This window comes from Larus michahellis, chromosome 21 (assembly GCF_964199755.1).
Source record: "Larus michahellis chromosome 21, bLarMic1.1, whole genome shotgun sequence".
NCBI lineage: Eukaryota > Metazoa > Chordata > Aves > Charadriiformes > Laridae > Larus > Larus michahellis.
In genome coordinates this window covers 2,620,208-2,646,813 of record NC_133916.1, presented here as the reverse complement: position 1 = coordinate 2,646,813, position 26,606 = coordinate 2,620,208, and the positions used below count along the sequence as shown (strand labels likewise).

The 26,606-nt window shown below is 45.3% G+C and overlaps 3 protein-coding genes across 11 annotated transcripts in view; 2 read left to right on the top strand and 1 right to left on the bottom strand.

The window, feature by feature from the left end:
- The first annotated feature begins 431 nt into the window (after positions 1-431).
- LOC141733802 (parathyroid hormone 4-like) lies at positions 432-1,612 on the top strand. The gene is made up of 2 exons (XM_074564705.1): positions 432-520; positions 1,210-1,612. The coding sequence occupies exons 1-2, from the start codon at positions 432-434 to the stop codon at positions 1,610-1,612; spliced, it is 492 nt and encodes a 163-aa protein (XP_074420806.1).
- A 1,976-nt stretch (positions 1,613-3,588) lies between these two features.
- On the top strand, positions 3,589-19,981 carry STK38 (serine/threonine kinase 38). 2 transcript variants are annotated; one of them, XM_074564732.1, is made up of 15 exons: positions 3,637-3,836; positions 5,552-5,684; positions 6,912-7,114; positions 8,030-8,081; positions 8,235-8,357; positions 8,935-9,018; positions 10,801-10,924; positions 11,800-11,954; positions 13,084-13,186; positions 13,795-13,856; positions 14,409-14,526; positions 14,725-14,848; positions 15,589-15,684; positions 15,938-16,032; positions 16,684-19,981. In XM_074564732.1, the coding sequence occupies exons 4-15, from the start codon at positions 8,049-8,051 to the stop codon at positions 16,812-16,814; spliced, it is 1,248 nt and encodes a 415-aa protein (XP_074420833.1). In that variant the 5' UTR covers positions 3,637-3,836; positions 5,552-5,684; positions 6,912-7,114; positions 8,030-8,048; the 3' UTR covers positions 16,815-19,981. The 2 variants fall into 2 exon arrangements, with proteins under 2 accessions (XP_074420832.1, XP_074420833.1); XM_074564731.1 differs by lacking the exon at positions 6,912-7,114 and having other exon boundaries at positions 3,589-3,836.
- Positions 19,982-20,971: 990 nt separating this feature from the next.
- Positions 20,972-26,606, bottom strand: part of KCTD20 (potassium channel tetramerization domain containing 20) — a 29,761-nt gene continuing 24,126 nt past the window's right edge. For all 8 annotated transcript variants that reach the window (XM_074564735.1, XM_074564736.1, XM_074564734.1 and 5 more), the window contains 3 exons: positions 25,545-25,742; positions 24,921-25,031; positions 20,972-24,324 (listed from right to left, as the gene is read on the bottom strand). In XM_074564735.1, the coding sequence (XP_074420836.1) occupies positions 24,032-24,324; positions 24,921-25,031; positions 25,545-25,742 (602 nt within the window). In that variant the 3' untranslated portion in view covers positions 20,972-24,031. The remainder of the gene's footprint in view (positions 24,325-24,920; positions 25,032-25,544; positions 25,743-26,606) is intronic.

Sequence of the window (26,606 nt, the reverse complement as noted above, 5' to 3'; positions counted from 1 at the left end):
ATTTTTGAGTTTCGTGACAGATTTCTTAGGCAGCAACCCTGATCTTTTGGTTAGATTTCTGCTAAGTTTTTTATCAGGAAGGTCTCTTGCCAGGTCTAAATGAAATAATCTCTTGTGCTTGCAAATGCTTAAGAGCGGGAAGTAGCATACTGAGAGGCAAGAGCGGAAAAGGCGATTAGGACTCTTAGCAAGGAAATGTAGAAAATATGCTATGAAATCTATTGATTTTTTACTGACGTATGTTACAAATCCACACGTCTGATGTTCTGGGAGTTCCTGGAATGATGTACCATAGTACAACATTCCACTTTTACCGGTGCTTAAAGGCTGAAATTCATTTTGTCAGGTGAAAGAAAGAACAGAGGAAAAAAAGATTTTTGATCATACTGTCAGCTTCTCCTCCCGTGGAGCAGATTTAAAGAAGAGAGAAAATGTTCCTGCCCCAGAGATCTCTGCAGATGGTTACATTTTTCGCAGTTCTTTTTTTTGCCTGTTTTGCAACATGTCAAGACACTGAAAAGTAAGCAACATCATCCTTTTACTTAATATCATTAGAAGACTGCTTGCCTTTGATTTAATGGCCTGTATTCTCCACTGCTGTCATTTACTCCAGGGCATGGTGGAAGGAAAATTCTATACATTCGATACAGCAACATTTTACATTGCCCTCTGTGGAGTATAAAATTAGAACAATTGCATTTTTAGATGCATAACTTATACCACATTTCAGCTGATGCTTTTAAACATGGCAGCAAACCATGTGAGGGTGTTCAACGCAAGCCACGAACGTGGCACACGCTAAAATTCCATACTTAGGTTTCCATTCAGATCCGCATTTGCAGTGGGAGCCTAGAGCTGCAGTTATCTGGTATCTAAACAGCCTGAAACCCAGAAATATTTGCATCCCAGAATTAGCCTGCCCTCCCCAGTCATCTTTGGTTTAAAATTTTTGGTATATATGAAGAAAATAAGGATTTGGTTTCATTTCATGGACATCACTGATTTCAGTTAAATTAACTCCTGGTGTACAGCTCTGGAAGGAAAGAAACAACCCCCCAAATCCTAGAACACTAGGGTTACGAAATTACCAGCCTCACCTCGGGGCATGGAGACACCACCAGCTTGGAGAAGGATCTAAGATTGATGGATGCAAATCAGCTTGGATCCGGCTGTGCTTGCTTCCTAACTAACTCCTTCTTCCCCTTGCAGTAAGAGAGCGGTGACAGAGCATCAGCTCATGCATGACAAAGGGAGGGCATTTCAAGGGCTGAAGCGCCTGATGTGGCTCCACAACGCCCTGGGTAGCGTGCACACAGCCAGCAGCAGGGATATTTCGCTCTCAAATGCCATGTGGGATTCACAGAAGAGCCCAGATGCCTCGGATCTCTACAACAGCGTCAGCGGAGACGAGACTTCAAGCCTGACGAAGCAGCTGCTGGAACTGAAGGAAAAAGAGCAGGGCCTCCCCCCGTTAAAGCAGCTGGATTTGCTGCAGTACGCAAAGAGCCCAAAGGGTAACTGGAACCCACAAGACCTTTTCAACCTCCTTCAAATCAAAGAGTTGGGCAGCAAGAGGAATCCCAGCGCCCTGCCACAGAACATTTCCCACTAGCCTCAGTCCAGCTCAGTCCGCCCATTGCTTTAGACGTGTGATGTTGTACGGAAAAGCTCTAGTGCAAAGGTGAACCGCAAAAGAAAAATAATGTCCATTTGTTCCACTAACCACTCCTAGACGTTGAATAAAGCCCCTTGTAAGGAGCCGGGTTCTCCCCCCAGCAGGCAGCCTGCGTACTGCGACTGGGAGACGGGCGCATTTGTCACAGGCCAGAAATATCCCTCCCCATGGCAGGGCCCTCCCTGATATCGTAGGGCTGTGGCAGCTCTCTGTAGCTCCTGCGGCCCACACATAGCAGGAAGTTTGGTTCATTAATCTGCATATTCACAGGCTGAGTTGCAGCCTAATGTTTTGACTCATGAAGAAGCAGTTACCTCCTCATACAGATTCTCTTGTTTCACACCTGCCTGCAGTTCTGCCCTGCTCTGCAGCAGTAATGACTTTCCTTGTACTTTAGGTCCAAAAGTTTGGTTTTTTTCCTGCTTCTTCAGCACATAGAGTGTTTTAAGCCTCTCATCTCTCAGGATTTCCTTCAAGGTGGCAAACTTTTGCCACAGAGGTAGAAGCTGGCAGCGATCCCCACCCTCCCAGCCAAAACCCAAGACACGCTGGTGGAAAAGATGAGAATCAGCTTCCAGGGTCCCTGTTTGAGCCTTTTGTTTCAAGGCTCCCTACCTTTTCTTTGTTCATGTGAAATCCTCTCCAAGAGCTCCCACAGCGCATCAGGTTTTCTCGGCAGAAAACCAGCTTCACAAGGCCATCTGTGTTTCCTGAAAGAGGCAGCACAGGATTTTGCTATTCACCTTTAATGTCAAACTGACCAGCCCTGCCAAAGCAAAGCAAGGTCCAGTTTAATTGCAAAATTAGTCTTTCAGAAACTAAATGTCATGTGTGTTACAAATACATCAGCATTTCTGTCACGTAGGGACTACGCACGCCGTTTTAAATCCTGAAATTCCTCTGTTGCTCATAGACTTCAACTGCATGTGCAGAAGGTGTTTCTCAGTGATTAAATCCCAACAAGTCCTCGACGTTGTTAACAATAAAAACCCTTTTCACCCTCTGAATTGCCTTTTTTTTTTTTGTAGAAATGTAAAAAAAAGAAGAAGTAAAATCCTCTTTTGCTATTATCTCCACACCTCTGGGATGCCATTTCATTTGTCGGGCTGTTCCTCAGAGCTCCCCATTAGATTCCCAAGGCCAAACAGACCATTTGTGACCCAGATGGTTTCAGATGTCCCTGAGGAGCAGAAGAGGGCCAGGATGTGAATGGGTCACACTGCCCAGGCCAGGAGTTTGCTGGGATGTGGGAGCCCTTCCTCCCAAAAACCCATCTCTGGGCTGTGCCAGACCTCAGAGCCGGGGACAAAAGCCAGGGGACCTGACAGTGACAGGCTCAAACCTCTCGGAACCCCCTGTGGATCAGTCCACACGTGGATGTGGCCTCCTCCTGGCCTGAGGGACCGTTTCCCGAGCCCTGGGAGGCTGAGGTGACCTCGGTGGGACTTGTCCCTGGGCATGTCTCACCACCACACGGTGACCCAACGCACCGATATCCTGTGGGGATGGGGAAAAACCAACCTGCCGTCCACTGCGGACTAGGCGGGGAGGTGACGGGGCGAGCTGTGAAGCTGCAGGCCTTTGTGGGGAAAAGAGAGGGAGGGAAGGCCTCCTCCCCACAATGGCTCCCCAGGCCTGCGGAAGCACCGCAGGCAAACTGGCACCCTGCGGCTTGAAGCGCTGGTACCTCAGGCCGGGCCCAGCGGAGAAAAAGGACTAATTTGAATTAAAGAGGGCGGATGTCGCCGCCTTCCTCACACCCGAGCCAGCCCCGCTCCCCTCAGGTGCGTCCCCGCCGCCCCGCGCATGCGCCAGGCCGCCCCCCGCCCTGCCGGGCCGGCGCGGAGCCCCCGAGCGCATGCGCGGCGGCGGGAGGGGGGGGGGGGGGGAGCGGGCGGGGCGCGGCGGGCCGTGGGCGGGGCGGCGGGATGGTGGCGCATGCGCGCTGCCCTAGCGGTCCCGGGGCGCCCGTCCCGGCCGGGTCGCTGTCGGTGCGGGGGGCGGCTGTAGCGGCGCGGGGGCTCCGGTTGCTCCGGCCCCGGTTCCGTCCCGGGTCCCCCCCCCCGCCTCATCACCCACCAACTCCTCCTCCCCCCGCCGCTTCGTCTGGGACTCCGCCGTCGCCTTCAGCTCCTCGCCGCCCCCCTCCCGGGGGGCTCCGGTAAGCCGCTGCCCCCCCCCCACCCCGCGTTGCCATGGCGATCCCCCGCCTGGTGCTCCGCATCGCCTCCCCCCCCTTCTCCCTCCCCCCGGGGCCCTTTGCCGCTCCCGGTGGGGGGGAGCAGGCCCCCCCGCAGCCCCCCGGTGCGGCGGGGCTGGCAGCGGGGTCCCTCCACGGCGCGGTCCCGGGGGCGGCCGGGAAACCCCGCTCCCCCTCGGTCTGGGGGGGGAGTTGGGCCCCTTTTGTCCGCTCCCGCTGATGCTGCCGGCTCGGGCCGCAGGAAGGGCCGCGGAACGGCCTCCCCCGGGGGCTGCCCGGCCCCCGAGCGGCTCCGGTGGAGCCCGGGTACCGGGAGCATCCTCCCCGTCGCCGCGGTGGGTTCCCGTAGAGAGGGCACCGAGCACCAACGGGTAGTTTGGCACTGTTGCCTTCCAGCCGGCTACTTTCTCTTTTCTTCCCCCTTTTTTTTTCCCCCCTGCCACCCTCTTCTGCCAGATAATTTTCCTGTTCTGTTCCCTAGGAAGTGACAAGCAGAGGGATGGGACGTTACGTGCCATCTCCTGTGCCCGGAGAAGGTGACCCGCCACTCGCGTGGTGTCACTGGGCGCCGCTCCTCCGGAAGGACATACATAGCTCCATCCCCAAAAAACACACAGCCGGGGGGTTCCCACCGGCTCCCGCGTTATCGTTGCTGCCAGAGCGAGCCGGCGAACGCAGCCAACAAAATAGCTGGTGTCTGTAAAGGACGCAATTGGCAAAGGCTCAATAAAATGATGCCTCGTAAAGACCTGCAAAAAGTAAACAGAAATAGAATAACTCATAAAATGTCACCAGCGCCTGGGCATTGTGAAAATGGGAAGTTTGTCTCTAACCTATACCGGGCTGCAATTTCGAGTAATAATTGCAAAACTCGGTTGCCCTACTGCGAGTCGCGGTGGCACCGGGAGGACTAGGCTCAGAGGTAGTTTTACACTTGAAGCAAATGGATTTTTAATGCATTTTTAGAAAGTACAGCTGGGTTATCAAATCTGCCCTGAAACTGTGCTACCGGTTGGAAGTGGCATATTCCGACACATAATCCAGTATGGAAATGTGGGATACTTAACTAGAGGGTTTTTTTTCTTAAACGATGATTTGTTCAAAGGCAGCGGTCCTCTGGATTTTGCCAGATTCCTGTGTGAAAGCGTCCACTAAAAGCGAGAGTGCTTAAAGGCAATGAAATGCCTTTTTTCTCCTTCCTCAATTGCTCCGTTATCAGATGGCTCTGAGGATTTTGATAAGTGTCACGGAGAGGAGACAGCGGGCGACCGGGGGGTTTATTTCTGCAAGGGTCAAAGGAAGAGGAACTTTGGGATTAGATGTTTCAGTGTGGCGTTTCTGAATTTTTAACATTTATTCAAGAGAAAATACGTATTGGGAGAAACAAACACTTGCGCTACTGCCTGAAATTGTGGTTTTTGAGGCATCGTGTTTCTTAAGCTTCCTTCCCTCTTATTTTCAGATCAAAAATGTTCAAAACAGGAAGTTTGACTTGTACCTTTTATTTTGTAAGACTTTTCCCTACTTAGTTTTAGTTGAGGCAACCGGGGTGTTGGCGTTTGTTGTTAAAATCTGAACTCCGTGATTCATCATCACTTAATTGATTGCAGCTCTTGTTTGAAGGTTATTGGTCATTTATAATGCTAAATATTCCCTCCCTTTTTCTTTCCTAATAGCCATGGCAATGACAGGCCCGACTCCATGCTCCTCCATGAGTAATCACACCAAGGAGCGAGTTACGATGACAAAGGTGACATTAGAAAACTTCTACAGCAACCTCATCGCGCAGCACGAAGAACGCGAGATGAGGTAAAAATCTTTCTTGCATCCTTTCCAAACTGGGTAAAAGCCAAAAAATACATATTAACCGTGTCTGGCTTTCTGGAGCCAAAGCACAAATAGAGGGTTTTTGCGGAGCGGGGACCTGAGCTCCGGCGATGGGCGCCAGGGGGGGCCTGGCACAAGCAGCCGCAGGCAGCTCCCAGGTTTCTTCTGAAAGAAGAACTTTTGAGTTTCTTCTGAAATGAAGTTTGCAAATGCAAAAGGGATATGACTGTTACCAAGTTTTTAAAAGAAAAATGTGTATTTGATTAGGTGACTAAGTAGAAACTCACTTTGGGATGTGCTTGGCATCATTCGAGTACAATTCTGACGTCATGTTTGCCAATGTTTATCCTGCCTGTGTCTGATCTGTCGCCTCTCCCCGTTTTATGTCCCCAGTTGTAATATTTAAAACTCATTCTAGAGCATCAGTTTGGCTTTGGGTTATAATGCCAGGTTGGACGGGGCTTGGAGCAACCTGGGCTGGTGGGAGGTGTCCCTGCCCAGGGCAGGGGGTGGCACTGGCTGGGCTTTAAGGTCCCTTCCAACCCAAACCCTTCTGTGGTTCTATAATGTGTGATGGAGTCGGCTGATGAAGGGAGATAATCTTTTCAAAGACGACGAGGGATTGCTGTAAGGGCTGTCTCTTAATGCTAAATTCTCTCCGAGTTAGCTGAACCCACGGCGTCTCTTTAAATATATCGGTCAAAATATACCAAGCGATTTAACTGAGAAGTATTGCTTTTACTTTCCTTTGGCTTTAACCCTCTAATTTGCTGAATACCCTGAAGTTGGAGCACTGGGACTTCTGATGTTCTCCCAACTTGCCGCGTAGTCTCTAATCAGAATTTTCAGAACGGTTCAGCCTTCGTTCGCTTGCAGACTTGCTGCCAAAACCCCAACTGCATCCAAGAGGGCTGCCTGCGAACTACAATAACTGCAGAAATGAGGAAGCAATTTAGAAATAAATACTAACTTGCATACATATTTTCTTCAAAGCTTCAAATTAGTAAGGAGAGACTGAGGTCTAATCCCAACAGAAAATATCGCTGATTTAATTCCTTTCTTTCTCTTTGCATAGCTCTTGCTTTTTATTATGAGCGCTATTGTCTGCTCCCCAAACCTCAATGACAGGGTTTTTTTTCTGCTTAGGATCAAGACTTTGTCTGAACAAACACGCTGGATTTTATAAGTTATATTTTTTTTTAACAATAGATGTGTCTGTGGATGTGCAATTTGGAGTTTAAATGGTGCTGACAGAATGTACGCTGAAGTGCAGATAGGACGTATTAAGGATATTTGGGGGAATGTCAGCATCGCTCGGTGGTGCCGAGCTGTTGAATTCTGCAGCAGCCGCCTCTCGCTGCTGGAGTCGCTGCTTTGGGAGTGAAAAGAGACGACGGGACGGTGCTCGGCAGGTACTTGAATAAGGGCAAAGCGATTTAAATGTCCCCGATCGTGGAAGCGATAACCCAAAAATATTATCAGGTCGCAGCAGCTGCGTAGTGGCCCAGGAGGCAGGAAGAGGATCTTGCGAAGAATGACTTGCATAAAGAGAAGGAATTTTTTAGTACATTTGTAATATAATACCAAAAAACCACACATGGAGAGGGCAGCACCAGTCTCAGTTCCGCCAGCTATTAATGTGATCAGTGCTAGGGAAAAGTTCCTCGGGGTAATCATAACAAATGTCCCCTGCAGCCGAAGTCTTGTTTCCTTTCTTTCTTTGCTCCCAAATAATCATTTTCTGCTAAGGCCGTAAATATTTCTGATTCTTTAAGGAGGTACAATGTGTACAGACGTGTTTCCTCTTCCCAAATATTTTAAGTATCTCAGGTATTAGGAAATAGAGAGTAACTTCTCATTTTGCCTGTGATGAATATGAGATGCAGAGAAATTACAGTACAGATCCCCAGAGATGTTTAGAAAGCCAATTCTCCCTGGAATAAGTGAGACTTTGGTACTTAAATATTTATTGTGGCTCCAGCCTTAAGCGACTTGCCCAGCTGTCAAAGAGAGAGACAAGAATTGAACCCAGATCTCCTTAATCTGCGTTCCTAGACAACGAAAACGTACACTTGAATAAGATGTGAAGCTGAAGCCAGGTTTAGGTCGTCAAAATTGAAGAGGACAAGGCTAGAATGGTAAAGCTGTAATACTAGATTCTTCAAAATTAATCTCACGTCTGATTTTCCCGTATATCTCATTTACGCTTGTTATGTGCTGGCATTGCATCCCGCGTTCACAGCGAGCGCAGAGCAGAGGTGTTGGATATGTGCATGCGATTAAGAAACAAGGTTAACCTTTATTTTTCTAATTTGTCTCTGCTACAGACAAAAGAAGCTAGAACAAATGATGGAAGAAGAAGGCTTAAAAGATGAAGAGGTAACGAATGTGGGAAAATTACCTTAATGCTTAAATATGAGCGATTTTCTTTTATAAATGGAGGTCTGGGATCTTTATTTGGAATTGCTGTGATCTCTATGGAGCCCTCCTGCAGAATTCTCACTGCGGGTTATTTTTCCTAAAATCCTCTAGAAAAGAATCAGGAGGTCAGCACACGCACAGAAGGAAACAGAGTTTCTTCGCCTAAAGAGAACAAGGCTTGGTCTGGAAGACTTTGAGTCTTTAAAAGTAATAGGCAGAGGAGCATTTGGAGAGGTAAGTCCCAGACCAGATGACTAAAAGCATTTTTAAATGTCACTGGTATTTGCTAAAGACTTGCATGGTTTACACAAGTGAAGGATAAATGTTGTAACAACCGCAGGTTGATTTTTAGCTTAACAGTCACGTGCATCTGTCTTTACGCCTAATAAAGGCTGGTTTAAAAACATTATGTGCTTTAAAGGAGCATTAATGCTGTTGAAAAGGAGTTGATGGGCAAGCTAAATCCAAGTTTGGCCGCATACTTTAATTCTGCCCTCCCGGGACTGGCCTGGCAGCCAGGGAGAGCCGGAGGCCGCTCGCAGCAGGCTCTTCTGGTGGCCTCCTTCAGAGAAGGTGGCTTTGGACCAGCTGCTTTAGGTCTTTGATTGCTCAGTGTGTCACCTCTCCTAACAGGATTTCATCTCTTAGAATTAACAGAACTTATTTGCCATTACTGTGCACTGTGTAATGCTTTTTGGTTTTATAATCTGATATGATTTCATTAAATGGAAGCCAAGGGCTTTATACCCAAATTTGTCAAGAGCTGTAGCGATAATGCTGCATTTGACTCAAATTGTTGCATATTTCCTAGGTGCGACTCGTCCAGAAGAAAGATACGGGACATGTTTATGCCATGAAAATACTACGTAAAGCTGATATGCTGGAAAAAGAGCAGGTGAGCAGGTACCGTGAGAGCAATGCTACCGTCCGTGTGCTAGATGACTTTGGGAGGTAGCTGTGATGTGTGGAGAGGAAGAAGAGGCATCTGTGTTCTAGGTTTACTAGCTAAAAAATTATGCAGGTGGTTTTCCTCATTTTTTATGGAAGAAATAGGTCAGCAAAATCTCGTATCAATTCATAAGGACCTGTCTTGTAGCAGGCTCTTTCAAGTCCTTATTTATTTTAACATTCCTTGTAACAATGCAGAAGTTTAAGGAATATATTTGGGGTTACAGTAGTAGTTACCGGCTATTGGATGTAACTGAATGCTCAGAACAGGGTTTCAAACAAATCTAATACCTTGCTTGGTCTTCATGGAAGCTGCACTTGTAACAATTGTCCCTGAATCAAGGCAGGAGCGAACTCACTTTCTGCTGGGAAACCTGGGGAAGCAGAGCGTTTTCCTAAGGAATAGGTTTGTCTTTCTCCGGTGAAAATGAAGGATCTGATGTATCTGATTTATGTTCCTCCTCCTCCTTTGACGATGATGTATGTTACAGGCGCAAATGATTCAGCATAGATGTCAAGATGAGTGTTTTACTGCATTTCTGATTTATGGCAACGGACATAAATATCAAAGTGATACGATACTGGAATTCTGACGGGGAGACAGAAAGTAGCAGCTTTTAACATTTTTAAGGCTTTTCTCTGCTAGTACTTCTGGGAATCTAACGGTCCGAGACAGTCATTTTTGTTCAGCCCTGGGATGAATCGAGGAAGCACTGCATGTGTGTTTGTGTGTGTTCATAAAATCAGGATCTGGTTTCCATTTTTGAAACGGAAATTTGTTTAAAAAACACGGGTTTTATGCAGCGCTGCTAAATCAGTGCTTTGGTCTAAATCTGGGGGAATGGGCCGAAGCCATACCTGAAGGACACGTGAACTGTTTAGAGAAGAGCTAGGTTTTTAGAGGTCTAAGTGTTAGATATTTTTGTAAAAAAAATGAGATATTTTTGTATATAGGATTAACCTGTTTCTGTAATCAGCCATACATCTGCCCTCCTCAGTCTTCCCATGGTAAACTCTGGTTTGTTATCTGAGTGGTTTTAAGGTGTTTTCAGAGTGTCCCATATCATCTGTAGCGTTCAGATTTGAAGGGGACCCAAATGCCCTGAAACCCAAAAGAATAAAAACATAAACGTGGATTATTTCTCTGTACGGAACCTTGTTGTTCAGGAGGGTGGTTTAAAGCTTGAGTTTTTGCTTAAAAGAATGAGGTTAGCGCTCTCTTGCCTTCCTACGTACGTCTCAATTTATGGCAGCAAAAGTCACACAGTAAGTATAAATGTTACTCAAGTGTAAATGTCCAAAGGCAAAAATCCCCATAAACTTTCCAGTGGAAACTTTTGAATGTAAAAGGGTCTTTCAGATCTTCACGCTGAGGAGTAAAATGGGAGTTGGTGTTCAGTGGGATTTATTAGACAGGGGGGAAAAAAAAAAAAAGAAAAGAAATCTTCTGGAAAAATAGCGCAGTCTAATGAAAGCTTCTCACCTTTTTGCTGTCAGGAGCATGACTTTTGGATTTGTTTTTGAATGTGTTATGCTATTTTATTACCTGAAAACATTGAGGGGTGAAACTGTTGAAGTTTTGATGGTGTTTGTGCCCTCATGCAGAAGTTTGACTGCTGTCTTTTCAATATTTGATGCTTCTCAACATAATACTTGGATTGTCTGTGAAATAAACGCACGCCATAAAACACAGACCTGTAGTTAAGCAAATGCATACGTGTCTCTCCAGGTTGGCCATATTCGTGCGGAGCGGGACATCCTAGTGGAGGCAGACAGTTTGTGGGTGGTGAAAATGTTCTATAGTTTTCAGGACAAGCTGAACCTCTACCTTATCATGGAGTTCCTGCCCGGAGGTAACTACCTGAAATCAAGAGACTGCTGGATTTCTAACTTTTTAATGACAAATGTAGTCTGGGGCGAGAGCGTATGTGGTTACCATGGAGTGGTGTTTGTACTGGACCTTGCTTCGTGAAATAAAAAGCTATCGTAAAGCTTTCTTCTTGTAGGCGTTAGGGTGCGGAGGTCTTTGGGTCAGGCTGGAGGTGTCTGCTTGGCTCTTGTGGCTGCAGATCTTTGAAACTTGCCCTTAATGTTCTGCTTGTTCTTATCCTCACTGGGTTCTACAGAACCAGAACGTAACCAACTTCGGATTTTTCTAACCTTTCACTTTTAGCTGGCTTGCAGCAAGAATAACTTCTAAGGTCTTTTTTTCCGAGGATGATGATGTTTGTCCTTGGATGATAATGCTACTGTAATTGACCTAAGAAGAAAGTTATACCGAAAGCCTGTAATACATTTGCCTAATGAAACCACAAGAATTCTTTGGGAGATGACACTGCACAAACGCAATCTGGTTTTTGTAACAGCTCTGTAGCTGAAAGTGTCTATTTTAAGCTGTGATTCAGCGGTGTAGCGAAGAGCGGCAGCCCAGAGCTGCCTCTTGCTTAAGGGATGCTTCTGTAGTGCTTTTCCATCTCTCTGCCATGGAGCCGTCTCGCTAAGTTTAGTGCAGTTACAGTAGACGCCTTTCCATACAGCGATTCAAGGGGAAATACAGGAGTTTGTCACAGAGGTGCCGGCGAACTGTACTACTTCACGCAAAATCAGTTCAGATTTCCTGAGGTTTTAAACAGCTTAGTTCTTCTCTTTGCAAATGTCTTCGAAATTAGCGAGGGTGGAGTTTGCGTGTTTGCTTGTATTTACCTTTGCTGTTTGGGGGGGGTTCCAGGCGATATGATGACGCTGTTGATGAAAAAAGACACTCTGACAGAAGAAGAGACGCAGTTCTATATCGCCGAGACCGTGCTGGCCATCGATTCAATTCATCAGCTGGGTTTTATCCATCGGGACATAAAACCAGACAACCTTCTTCTGGACAGCAAGGTATGCACCAACCACTGGCTGGGGAGTAGTAAATAGGTCTTGTCATTTTTAATTTTGACCTGAACCAGTGACAGTTGTGAAGGATGACGGTGCTTCTTTCTTAGCCCTGTTCCTTCTAGCTTTGAGGGCATACCTGCCGTGTTGCTGGGGGGAAAAAACCAAGCCAAGAAGGACCTGTCCTCCCCCTCCAGCTGTTTTCATACCTCGCTTTTGAGCCCTCTTCTGACAGTTGTTCAAGTTATTTTTGGTTATTTCAGCTGCAATTTAAAACACACAGTTTCAGTTCTCCCCTCGGTCCAAGATGTTTCCTTTTGGTCTCACATCCGTTAGGTTCCCGCTTGCCAACCACCGGGCAGATGACTGTGGCAGATGCGCAGGATGGAGCCGTCCCATTAGCGAGGCTGATGACGGAGATGGCATCTCCCTCAGCGTCGGGATGTATTTCCCAGGGCTCCCCCATTGCTTCCAGGGGGTTACTGGGGGCACTTTGCAGAAAGCTCCATTGTTTCACTGCCCTCCTATCGCTCACTATCAGTTTGCTTAAAATTTAGCTTGTTTGGAAAAAAAAGTCTGCCCACAGTAAACAATTATACTTTACCACCATCCAGCTAATAATGCGCTGTTGGAATTACTGACGTAATTCAGTATGTCTACATCTAGATGTAGAGAAATTCAGGGCCTTGAGAATGATGTATATTTTAGATATACATCTAAAAATTGCACCTAGTCGTTGTGGTCGCATGTTCTGCGCTAGGAGAGATCCAATACATGAATTTTAAGGTGTTTCGCCTTATCTGTTGGCATCAATGTACGATCCAGGGACTAGAGCTCCCTCTGGAGACGTTCGTTTTCGCTCTGAAGCTGTCAGCAGCGTCCAGGAGCGGAGGCTTCTGGAAGGAAATAATTCCTGAGCTTTCTCTGTGTAGCAGTGATGAAAGTATTAATAGCTTGATAAACACCAATAGCTTGATTTTATGTACACGTCTAGTCTTAGGCTAAAACAAGGAGTGCAAAAAGAGTGCATCTATTCATTATACAAAAGAAAGGGAGGGGAAGAAGTAGAAAACTTTACCTGCTATGATAATGTCTCATAATGGTTTTATATTTTGCCTTTTTTTTTTTTCCCTAGGGCCACGTAAAACTCTCAGATTTTGGGCTGTGTACTGGACTAAAGAAAGCCCACAGAACAGAATTTTACAGGAACTTGAACCACAGTCTTCCTAGTGACTTCAGTAAGTTACCCGCCCTCAGCAGCGTGTCTGCGTACTTGCTGTTGGTGCCTGGCTGTCAGGAGGATGGGGCCAGGCTCTTCTCAGTGGTGCCCGGGGACAGGACAAGGGGCAACGGGCACAAACTGGAACACGGGAAATTCCATCTCAACATGAGGAGGAACTTCTTTGCTGTGAGGGTGGCAGAGCCCTGGCACAGGCTGCCCAGAGCGGTGGGGGAGTCTCCGTCTCTGGAGACATCCCAAACCCGCCTGGACGCGTTCCTGTGCCACCTGCTCTGGGTGACCCTGCTCTGGCAGGGGGTTGGAGGGGGTGATCTCCAGAGGTCCCTTCCAACCCCGACCACTCTGGGATTCTGTGAATTAAGGTGGGCTTCCATAAATAGCTTCAGCTTTGATGGGGTGTAAAACTTTGGCTGTAGGGACCGGTGCTGAGCACCTGGGGTCTGGAACCTCTTACCAGCACAGCTGAACACAAAACGGGCTGTTTGTCCAAGCCCTGGCTACCTTTTCTGATGTCGTAAAGGAGATTTTTAGTGTAATGGTTTGGGGGTAAAAATGTACGTTGGGTGACCAGGAGGATGCAGTCACATATATTCCAATCTCCTTTAGCTTTCCAGAACATGAATTCCAAAAGGAAAGCAGAGACATGGAAGAGAAATAGACGGCAGTTGGTAAGTACGTTTTACCTGCTTGGAAATGTTCTCTGCTGAGCTCTTGCATTCAAACGGCACATTTATTTAAATGACGGGCATCAATCCATTTCAGAGTTCTGAACAATGCTGAAAAAGGAAGATTCATGCCTGTTCTTTTAAAAGGAGGAGTGACTCTAGTTTGTCCTTCATCCATCTGCTGAACAGCTGGTGACATATGTGCCTGAGATAGTGCTGCCGTGATTATTTACATTAATATCTGATGCTTCCCAGCTAAAACTAACAGTTCTTGCCACTTTCAATATAACAAAGGGCTAACGACCCATTCCAAGGCGCATATAGACAGCGGTACCTTTTCCCATTTCCCTGACGGTATTTTAAGACTCTTTCACATGAACGTGTTGATTTTTTTTTTTTTTCTACATATCTTGAAATAAAGGCTTTAAATAACTTTGCTAAAGGATCTTGGAGACAATCTGGTGTCTTCCTCAAAATAACCGTTGTTGCATAAGTTCCCACTTCCATATCAGGCAGTTCTCTCTAAAGATGCATAATCGATGGTATTTGTTCCAGGCTTTCTCTACGGTGGGCACTCCGGATTACATTGCCCCTGAAGTTTTCATGCAGACTGGATATAACAAGCTGTGCGACTGGTGGTCGCTTGGGGTCATCATGTATGAGATGTTGATTGGTAAGAAACTGGCAACGCACAAGTTTTAAGCAGGAATTGTGCTATAGGACATCGGCTGCGTTTACGTGCTTGGGGTCAGGGTCTCAAAGTGTCCGCTCCGTGCGTGGTCTGTGAGGTTTGTTCTGCTGCACTGTAGACTTTGGTAATCACAGGAACTATTTTTCCTTTCTACAAGATTGTATTTTTCTTTCTTTTCAGGTTATCCACCGTTCTGTTCTGAGACTCCTCAAGAAACATATAAGAAAGTAATGAATTGGAAAGAGACTCTCACATTTCCTCCAGAGGTTCCAATATCTGATAAAGCAAAGGATCTTATTTTAAGGTGCCAACCATATGGTTTGCCAGTTAATATAATACTAATTTTCTTGTCTTGCAAACTGTATTATGTACCTCTCATAGGTTGTTCCACATCCAAAAAACTTGATGCTTGTGACCGCTACATACTCTGTTATGTAGCTGCATCAAATGCTGAACTCCCTTGTCAAATACATTTGTGTCTCAGAGGTCATTTAGTGGAGCCCTGACTGAACTATACTAAAAAGGAGCTCCCACGTAAATGCTGCAAGCCTGGCAAAATAGGAATGTTTCTGCTCTTTATATCTGTCTGTGGGCTTCTCGTGGAAGCAACTTAATCTTTTTGCCAGAGCTGGTGTCTTACAACAGCAACGGTTTTGCCATTGTATGCCCTGGAGGGTGCAAACGGATCCCAGTGCATGCTGACTCTTGCTCTTTCATTTGTATTTTCAATCATGTATCTATTCTCAGGACAGAAATATAAATGTCTAGCTTTTTAGGCTTTATATGTTCTCCTGCTCTACACCGGTCCTGAAATAGAAAGGGCCCGTTACGCTGTTGGGAAAGAATACCACATCTTAATCGTAGCATTTGACATGACATCCCTAAGCATAACTTTGTGTGTTGGTTTTGCGGTGGGAGTTCTTAACCTGCTCCATTTACGTGTTAAGAAACCGTAGTAGAATCAGTTCAGAAAGCCGTTCCATTTCTGCATGGAATGCTTTCGTTTTCATTCTTCCTTCATTTTCATTCTTCCTTTCATCCCAGATTTTGCTGTGAATGGGAGCACAGAATTGGTGCATCTGGTGTGGAGGAAATAAAGAGTAACCCATTCTTTGAAGGGGTAGATTGGGAGCACATCAGGTAAGATGCTTTGCAGAAAAGCAAGCTGCTCTTCTCTCTGCTCCCTTCCAAGCTCGTCCTGTTCAACAGAAGGGAGCAGCTTCGCTGGCATTTCTTGTATCTAGGTGTGGGTGAGAGTATTTTGTTCCGTATCTGAAGCTTGCTAAGATTTAAGTACTTTCAGTCTTTGATTCTGTAAAGAAATGGAAAGTGGCTGAATCCTGCTTTTTTTCTGCCTTTGAAATCTTAATGCTGAAACTGCTCTTCTTGGCAGAGAGAGACCTGCTGCAATTTCAATAGAAATTAAAAGCATTGATGATACCTCAAACTTTGATGAATTTCCCGAATCTGATATCCTTAAACCAACAGGTAAATACTTTGATTCTGCATGTAAACAATCCTTCCTCTTCTCTGGCTGAATAATGTAACTTTCCTCTTAATCAGAGAAAGGATCTTACCAGATGCTAGAGGGGGTTTTTTTGGTTTGTTTTGGTTTTTCTTTTTTTTTTTTTTTCCTTTTATCACAATCAAATTGTTAGCTGGTAGTCTGGTGGTACGGGGGTGTGCAAGCTGTAGTTTGGATTTTGGGAAATGGGATGCAGAATGTGAATGATGCGGGAGCCGCCTGAGAAAGGGCATCTCTAAGAGACAACAGAGCTCCCAGAAGTTCCAGTCTCAGCAGGACCTGTGAGCCCAACACGGCCAGTAACCCTTGGTACTGGGTAATGCTTCGTATAGAGCTGGGGAGAGGGTGGGACAGAAGGGGAGGATAAGCTTTGGTGTAAATCTCTGAAGGATCTTCGTATTTAAGTGTCAAAGCGCCGTCACACATTTGCTCCATGTGTTTAACAAACACATTACGGCGGTTCTTGACTGGGCTTGAAGAATGCAACTGGATGCCTGGATTTATGGTATTTCTTTCTTGAGAAGTATTCTCCCCTACTCCACATCCAGTGTTTTGTATGAAAATAAACTTTGCAGTCTTCAAAGGGTGATTTTATTTTTTCTATGTCTTATCAGTGGCAACAAGCAACCATCCAGAGACTGACTACAAGAACAAAGACTGGGTTTTTATCAATTACACCTACAAGCGTTTTGAAGGTCTGACAGCCCGAGGAGCGATACCATCCTACATGAAAGCGGGAAAGTAATAAATCTGTACCTGGGACTTCCTCTGAGCCGTGGAATTCTATTGCTGTACTTTGGGTTTATACCCACAAAAGGACTTTTTCTTTTTTTTAAAGAAAACTTGAGGGCTATCAACTCTTGGAGAAGATTTCAGGACCCTGTTTTGTTACACACCCTGGTTGTTACTAAGGATTTTTTCTTTCTGCGCCATTGAAAAATTCCACAAAAATGTTTGCGTCATCTCTGCTGCCAGCACGTTTTGCTGCTTCAGGAGCAAGAGTTTTGTTTTCTTTTTAAATTCTTTGCCAGATTGTACAGTCCCTCGGGAGATGAGAGCAAGCCTTCCCTCGGACATGGCTGAGCACGGGACGTGCGTATGGACTGTTCTGCCAGTCCTGCCTCAAGTGACAAACCCAACCTGCCAATTCTGCCGGCGCTGTTTCCCCAATGGCGAAGGACTTCAGTACAGAGGAACCAAAGCAATAATTAAAGCTTGAGATAGACAACTCTCCCGTCAACTATCTAGTAGAAGGACACAACGTGTATTGCCTTAACCTTAGGTTGTAGTGCTGTTTTTTATAATGCTACTTGGAAGCCTCTTTAATAGCATTTCTCAACTCTGTCGCAGTGGCCTCCAGCTGCGGTGCACTTTACTTTTGGTACTAAGACAGTGACCCTCAAGCCATTTAATATTTTTTTTCTAAATTAAAAAATTGTGCGACACTTTTTTTTGTTTTCCTTTCTAGCCAGTGATAGGAGAAACGGGGCCACTTCCTCCACCAAACGCCAACAGTTTTCAGTTACTGTATGAAAAGATGGATCTATAAACCAATGCAGATAATAAAAGCTACAGCTGATAACACAAGGGAATCTGGAATTAGGGCAGAGAGGGAGGGAAATTCATTTAACCCGATCCTCGGTGGGCATCGGGTCAGCCCTGAGCCTTCCCGGTCCTGCTGCTGCCACCCTTTGGCCGCTTTGAAGATCTGCTGCACGTTCATCGGGTTAAAGACGAAACTCTCCGCTGGCCTTTCTGCTCATGGCTTTCCCCAGAGCAGAATCAGATTCTTCCGAGTCTTGATGACGGAGCCCTCCCTGGCTTTTCCTCGCAGAGCTCCTCTTGCTGGCGTGGCTGAACCGTCTGTCCCTGGGGTCTTCCAAAAAGACGGTGCCTCAGGAGGTCGCTTTTGGGGCAGTAGAACCCACCACCTCCGCTCTTTGATTACTGCCTAGCATCATTTATAAAAGTACGTTCAATTATGATGAAGGAGGTTCTCCAGGAGAGCCCCAAAGTGCCTTTCCTTGCCTAGGCATCTCTTGGAACGTGACTGCACTTTGGGAAGGAGGATTTTGCCTCAGTTGAGCTTTTGGTAATTCTTTTTTTTATAATCACGAGCTCCACTTTGCACCCGTTTTTTGTAGGTAACTCTGCACTGCCAGGGGCAGGTGGCATTAACCTTTGGGCCTGCCTGGATCCAGTCTTTAATTTGCAATTCGATTTTTTTAAAAAAAATATAAATGTAATGAGGTTTCTGAAAGCACGGATCAATTTGAATTGTCTTGGATTCTTGCAAACTTTTATTGGTGCTGAACACTAATTACATACCACAGATAAAAAAAAAAAAAGCTGTTTAGAAACAAAACTAGAGCGGTGTTTCAAAGCAAAAGGCAGGCTTTCAGTTATGTTTAGTCCTAATTTTCTAGAATACGAAATGAAAGAAAATTATGTTTGTAGCGAAACTTTTTTTTAATAGGTGCTTTTAGGGAATTTTTACCTAGACGTCTTTTGAACTGAGTGCCATCCTGAAGGACTGGTGGGGGGATTGGGAGTACCGTACAGAGCTAAAACTGGGTGATAACTCGTTAGCATCCTCTCCCTAACCAGCCCTTGGGCTTTTTGTATGTGTCCTAGGAGTTTAATGAATTGCCATAACCAGTTGAGATACCAGGTGGATCCCGTAAAGCTGAAATGCAAAAATAGCCTTAATTAGAAGTACCAGGATCACTGTAGTCAATAGGGCTTACTCAGATGAATAAGGGCTAACCGAAGTAACGATTTATAGGATCAGGCTTTTTATCAACTAGTCAGGAATAACACCTTCTGCTCCCTTTTTGTTTTTTACAAAGGACTGATAACCAACTTCTCAGATTGCTCCACCTCCTTATCCTGCAGTTTCTTCTAGCCATTTGAAAATGTTGCCTTATAAACCATCAGAAAACTAAGAGGTATTGTCAAAACATTTTTAAAAATTCCTGACAGCTTAGATACTGCCTTAAAATTAAAAAAAATCCTTTAAAGCTGCTGTGGATTAGGAATAAATGATTTTCAGTAGCTGCATTATTATCCCTTTACTAAAAGGGACTGGCATTTTTATTCATAAATACCAAAGATGAAGAAGCTACACAATTACAAGTTGTGATAACTTGCTGTGAAAATGCCTATATAGTAATACGTATTACACATTTTTAGTGCATGCGTTTTAAAGTCTTCTGAGACCTCAGATTGTTCACTTTTTGAGCTAAAGGTGAAGATTTCAGAGGCACAAGGAGCAGTTGGGTACCTCACTCCTCTTGTCTTTCAGTAGAAGTTGGATGTCTTTGACCATAGTCCTCTTGGCCGCCCCTTCCCCACGGTGGGTTGCGTGTGACAGTTCCACCCTGAGCCTGTTTCCTATCACGGCTGTTTACCAACACCAGGAAAAAAAATACAGCATCTTCTTTCCAGGATCCATACTTCACCGCTAAGCGTCACGATTTTTGTAGGCCGGTTCCATCTCCCATGCTAGCCAAGCATTTTTCTTAGCTGCTGGCTTGTATATTGAGGTTGGATGTATGTTTCAGCTCTTTTTTTTTTTTTTTTTTTTTTTTTTAAAGCTGCAAGCAGTTCCTGGACTTCCAGGAGTAATTCCAATCTGAATTTCCAATGGGTCTGAACGTGAGTTATGCTGCCAGTTCATCTCTCTATCATGCCTAGCACAAAACTGCACTAAGTGTTTCTTATCACTGTACCCTGACTCTGCCTTAACCCCTAAGTTGAAAAAGTTTTCTGTAAATATTTAAAAGCCGTTACTAAATTGCACTGTAAAATCTGGCAGGTGTATTGTGTGTTGCTGGGGGGCGGGGGGAGCCAACTTTTTATGGAATGATCTTTACATTGCATTGTGTAAATAAAATCCTCTTAGTAAACACACTCTTGCTAGCAGGTTTTGTTTTTACAAACTGGAATCTCTCAGGGCTTTTTTTCTTTTTTTTTTTTTTCAGACTTTATAGTTTAGATTTTAGAACTAAGGGCTTGGGTAGGGGTAACTCGTGGGTTGAAGACTGCAGTTCCAAAAGAGGTGCAGCAGACATGAAGAAATGAGCATCACTAACGATGAAAGACAGGGCTGAGCTTCAGAAAAATGGAGCCTTCCTGGGCAGAACGTGCCTGGCAGGGGTGGACAACCCTGGCCTTACTCATGCCTGGGTGTCTGCATTGGGTAAATGTCGCTTCAGTTTACCAACTTCAGGGCAAGTTGTTTTTAATCTTTTCCTCTTTCTATTTTTAAAAGGGATAATAAGCAGTGAGCAAGTGGCATTGGAAGCAAAGCCATGACCCTTCCTTTTTTTTCTACCAGTCTGTTACACGCCAAAATCAACTTGCAGTTCTTATTTAATTGCTTCACATTTGTGACAGCTCCACTTGTGAGTACAAGCTCCTTTTAGCACTTCAGTAATTCCACTAAATTCCAGCTTTGTTCAAACTCTTAACGCTTTTCTCAAGATTCATCAAGAAAACCTTTGAAATACATCCAACACTGCAGATGGAAATGTTTTCTTCCAAAGATGGAAGTAGGTAGAAGTGGAGAGCATCTTTCACAGTATCTAACCAAAAATAGCAGAAGGGCCTGTTAGAGGTGCCACATAGCTTGTGGGTCAAGTCGTGTCGTCTCATACCTGGGTTATGTGCTGCTTTTAGAACATCACTGCGCTCAGCTGCTGAACATCGAGGTCCTCCCAGCACAAGGGGTAGTGACGCTTCTGCGCGGCTGCTCCAAATCAACCAGGCTCTGTCTGATGCAAAACTACTTCTAAGACTTCGGGGTCACTTTATGAAGCAAGGACACAGCCTTTGAGCCATCCATCCCCTGCCCATTCCTCTAGTCCACAATTAAAACAATTTTTAAAAGAGCCAAACAAGCCACATATAACTTATACTTTAATACAGAAAAGAAACCATACATCTGTAGTTCGTACACACCACAGGGAACACTCCAGTATTTCTAGAATAAGACAAAACTGGATCTCGTACCTGAACAGTGGGTGACAATGAGAGAAGGAGGAAAAGCAAACACATACTTTTTCAATTTCATTTAGTGTTCTAAGGGAACTCACACTACCAAGAAAATAATCTAGAATTCATCTTTAATTACTTGGGAAAGCCAACAAACTACAATGGCTTTTTGGACTAATAAAAACTGTGTGGAAATCATGGAAGCCAGATACCTCCAGCCCACGCTGAAGGTCCAACTGATTACACAGAGCACCAACAAGCTCCTCCAAGGCATTGACAGTCTGTAACCCTCAGGCAATGGCTGGTTGCAGTGAAGTGCCTGGGGTCACCATTTCTAATAAACTGGCTAAATCCTTCAAGAGGCCCCGCTAACACTGGGCTCAGGGACGGGCTCTGGTGGGATTTGTTTTGGCTGAAGGTGGTACTTAGCTGTCAGGTCCTGTAAGGTGGCATCAATCCAGGCTGGACGGGACTTTGAGCAACCTGGTCTAGTGGGAGGTGTCCCTGCCCAGGCCAGGGGGGCTGGAACTAGATGATCTTTGAGGTCCCTTCCAACCCGAACCATTCTGCGATTCGATGATAATGTCAGATGTTCGGCATCTGATGCCTTGACGCAGTCCTGCAGGGCAGTGCTCAACAACATGCACGTTCTAGTCCTTAGAGCCGAACATGCGTATACTCCGATTCCAAGTCAGCTGGTCGATACCCATACACATTTACTTAAAACTTACAGTGCTGTAAAAATAAATACACACACACACAAAAATCCATAGGGCTGTGGGGCAAGTTCCATCATTGCTGGGGGACAGTCTCACCAGTGCCTTTGCTTGACTTGTGGGAATGGCTCGTTACCAAGGCAGGTGATGGGTTTGGTCTGGCCCTCGGCTGGAAGGTTAATGGTCCATATGTCTTCCTTTCTCTACTACAAAAATAGAAATTCATCTAGAGCAATAATGGAAAGTGATTGCACACCACCTCTGTGCAGATACTGAAGGACACTTCTCTAAACCGATCCAATGGCACGCAGGGAGGAATTTTCAAAAGTAATCAGGTGGACTTGGGCACCCAAACTCTCAGGAAGTCCTGGAGCACTTTTGGAAATCTTCCCATAGGCACTTATAAAAGAAGAAATCTATTTGCTGCACTTAGGAAAGAAGCTAAGAACAGAAACACTGCAAATAATGGAACCTGCATCCATACAAATGGGAACTAAATATATCAGCAAGTATATGCCTTGGCAGAGATTTTGTTACTCTTCACTAAAACGACACCCATAAACCTCCAGGAAAATTTGTGATTGATGTTGTCACGTTCCTTACACTGAGGAAGAAAACCCGCCTCATTAGCAGCAAAACAGTAACAGCAATCTTCCGTGCTAAGTCTACCACGTACTTTGCAGACAGATGGAGAATAATAATTGGTTTGATGATGCAACCCTGACAACAAAGGATTAAACTTTTTAGGAGCAGACTGATACCTACCTCTATTTTGCCAAGGATAACCAGGTAACTCAATGCCTAAGTGTTACAGGTTTCAACAGCAGGCAATTGCAAGAGAAGAACTGACCTGAACTTAACTTTGCAAAGGAGCTCTCTCCCCCTGTTTCTTTTTGAATGGGATTCAGCTTTTCTTTGCACCAGCACCACGTTTAAGTACTCTGCTTTGGGTACGTAATATCTCTACACAGCCATCAGGAGCGTGAGCTGTTCAGGGGGTTAAGGAAGCCCACGGGTAACTCCATGCTGCAGGAACGGGACCAGCAAGGCTCTAATATAACCGAGCTAAACTGTAAGTCTATACTTACAGTCACAGCTTTGTTGGCCCCGAATCCAAACTGAACAGAGCCTTAACCACAGACTAGGATAATATATTCAGAGCAGCAAAGGAGAGTAGTTCCCAGGTATGTGTATTTTTCGCTACTGAATGCTTTGTTTGCTATTGATATTTCTTACCTGCCTGACAGCAAAATGGTCCAAGTCAGCTCTAAACTGGGAAGAAAGTAGCTTTTAACGCTGCAACAGCGGAGTGCTCCTTGGAGAGTCTACAGGAATTTTGGCTGGCTAAGGTTGAGGAGGATCAAGGATTTTACTCAGGTAGTAAACTGGCTGTACTGGGAGCTCCTCCACCGGCTTTTTTTTGCCTTAGCAGGGGGATGGAGACAACTGAAAGTCTTTAGCATGCACAGTCACCTCTAGAAAGCTTCTTACATCTATTAGGCTACTAAACAGATTTACTTTGGTGGTAAAATATCAACTACAACCTCTTCTTATTTGCTTTTTCCTTCAGCGCGATCTACTTGCTTTACTGAACTTAACAGACAACATCCCTAAAAACAGTGATTCCAACTTTTGGAGAAGTATACATGGGAAATTCCTGCAAACAGGCATATGCTTCCTACTTGAACTAGTTCGTCCTTCCCTAGAACAGCAGTACAACATGCTGGATGCAAAGCCAGGTGGCAGTGTAAACAGATTCCTCCAAACTCAGGATTTTGCTGTCACAACTGTGCTACATTTCTGCTGGTTGATGAAAGAGCATCATCTGTCCTGCTTTGATGTTGCGTCCTTTGTAACTGATTATCACAAAAGCAAAGCTAAGTGCCTAATGGTAAAGGAAAGCTTTGTCTTGACAGGTCCAGAATTGCCTCTCTCACGTCAAACAAGACGTTTCTAAATACTGCTGCTTCTCTTTTTAGAAGTTTAGGTAAAATATTCAGCACCCACCAGTCTGAAAGCCTTTGTAGTAGAAACAAACAGCATAATTTCTTTTTGTTTGAGGAGATGTTGCTTTTGATTGCACAATTAGACTATGGAGTGTGGCTCTTTATTAACATGCTTGAAATATGACAATGTAGTAAGAGCACGAACGAGGATAAAGCACCTCGCAGGAGTCTGTGTTCCATCGCCTGGGATGAAACTATGCTGAGATGTTCCCACATCAAGCAGGACTTTCCACCCTGAGCCACGACTAATCTGGTAGATCGTTAACAGCCATCTGGGAGAAGGGCGCGTTTAGCCTGTCGAGTTCATCTACTTGTGGGGGGTGATGCATTACAACCTCATGGTCCTCTGAAACGTCATCACCCACAGTGACTAGGTTTGTTAGAGATTTGCTCCGAACACACTGGAAATCAACGTGACGGCTTTTGCCTTCTTCCTTTTCCCATGACATCTGGATGAACGGCCGTTGAACATAGTTGTATATCACTTCTGACCGGCCACCGGGCCTCCTCTTCACCTTCTCTTTACAGGTGGGATATCCTGAAAACACAGACAGCCAGTCAGTTGGCACCACACACCTTTGACTTGCGCAAAGGGACAACAGGATCGCAGAAGAACAGCCAGGCAGGAATAATTACAGGGGCAGGGGGGACTTGCGGACAAATGCTCACATTCCACGTTATTGGCTTGCTTCCTTTTCCCCTGAAAAGACGGTGCAGCCCTGTGTGCAACCGTATGACCAACGGCTGCGCAGCATTAGCCATTTGGTGTACTAACAGCTACTAGGAAAATCCGAGTCTCCCAGGACAGAGCACAGCATTCTCTAAGATCCGTAAGGGATCGGCAGGTGGAAGCATTTGACTCCTGTTTCCTGTTTACTCGGTCCTAAAGAGACAAAGCTTGCTGGTACATGCTGCATATCTTTCGTTTTCCCTTAACTTTTAAGCATCCCGGCCAATTTCAGTGTAACATGCTAGAGGTGAAGGAACATGCCCAGCTTCTACTAGTTTCATAAAAATAAATGCCTAGTAAAACACGGAGCAAAACAGGAAACGCCTAGAGTCCAGAGGAAACCAGGCTTTACTGACCATGGAGTCACCTGTTTTACGATTTCCTTTGTTGAAGAAATACTTTACCTTCAATGCCAATGCGAATATTTTTCAGGCCCCGCTCCTTTAATACAGCTTTTGCAACATCGCGGTTCTCAATGTACTTGAAGAATCTGTACAGCTTGGAACTGTAAAGGACTTGAGAAAAAAAAAGGGTGATTAGAATCTACGAGGAGGGACCTTCTCCCCATTTATGACATGCTCAGCTGTGGGGATGCCAAAAACCAGGTCTGGTTTCCAAGAACTACTTCAGGCATCCGTTCTCATCACCGGGATTGTCTGCACTTCCCTGGTGGGAGGGCCGGGATGCGCGTTACAGCCTGGATAGAATGGGTGGTGATGGGTTTTAAAGCAAAGAGCATTCACTCACTGGGGAGCCAGGAAAAGGCTGAGGGGGCGGCAGTAAACAAAAGGAAAAGGTGCAGTGCGTGGCGTCAGACCAACACAGGTAGCCAGAGCACAGCTCTAACTAGCCAGGCATCCTGCCTCTAACAGCAGCCAGTTCAGAAGGAACGTATGAAACAGGACTCCATGTGCCAGCACCTCTTCCTGGAGGAAGACTGCTGTTTGGGCAACAGGTTCTTTTCTTATGGCCGCACGTCTGGGTGTACACTAAACACAGCGCCAGGAGCTCCGACGTGGTGCCCTTACTTTGCGAGTACTCCTCTCCCATCGGAGGTGGATGATCTTCATCCCAGTCCACAGTGTCTTCATCCGTCAGCACGACGATATGGCATTCACGTTCCCCTTTCCTTGCGCTATCCACCATTATAGGCAGAATCAGCTCCTCCAGGTAGCTGTCAAACTGCTTGTGAGCACCGTCATTGGAGAGCTCATGTAACAGAGCGCCTAATGAGACAAAAATCATATGATGAGCTTTTTCACACAGTATGAAAATGTGTCTCAGCTCTACACTTTCCAGATACATTCCACAGCACAGCCTGCATTCTTCTTTAGCCAAACTCCTTAACGTATGTTCAGATGCATCAACTGTCTCCAGCTCCAGAACTGGCACAATCAGATACCTGAGACTGCATTTCAAATGGGATGCAAATTACACCATGGAACCATTACATTACCATTGAAACAACACCAAGGTCCAATCAATACAGCAAAACAGTAACAGACTAAACAACTAATTCATTATGATACTTAAATTTCCAGCAACAACCTCTGTCCTTGAAAGCACATTTTCTGCCTTGTCTGTGATCGCTCATCAGAGGACAGGGCAGCGAATTCCATCCACGGCCTGTGCCACGATACCGTATGCCCCATTTCAGTATAGTGCCTTTCACAGATTTGCTTATCTTGAAAGTACTTTTTTTTTTTTGCCAGCATACCCACAAAAAACTGCTCCAAATCAGATCCCTTCATGACTAGGAACTCTCTACTACTTTCCAACTTTGGTGTCTTTGGTTCCTGCTCTGCTCCTCATCCATCAGCTTAAGTTATTCATGATTCTCTGGTACATTTTAGATAGAAGTCATAACCCTGCTCTTAGCTTTCATTTTATTTGGCTGTAACGGCAAGCTCTTCTTCTCAGCCTCTGTTACGAGAGGAGACTGGAATTTTGACAATTTCAGTTTGCTTTTTTGAGCAAGGTGTCTGCGTTCGGCAGGATTCAATCACTTCACGTTGGACTGATGCAGCAAAAAAGGAAGCTGTTTAAATGCAACACATACATGAGTCCTAGTGGAGTCCATACCTTCATGC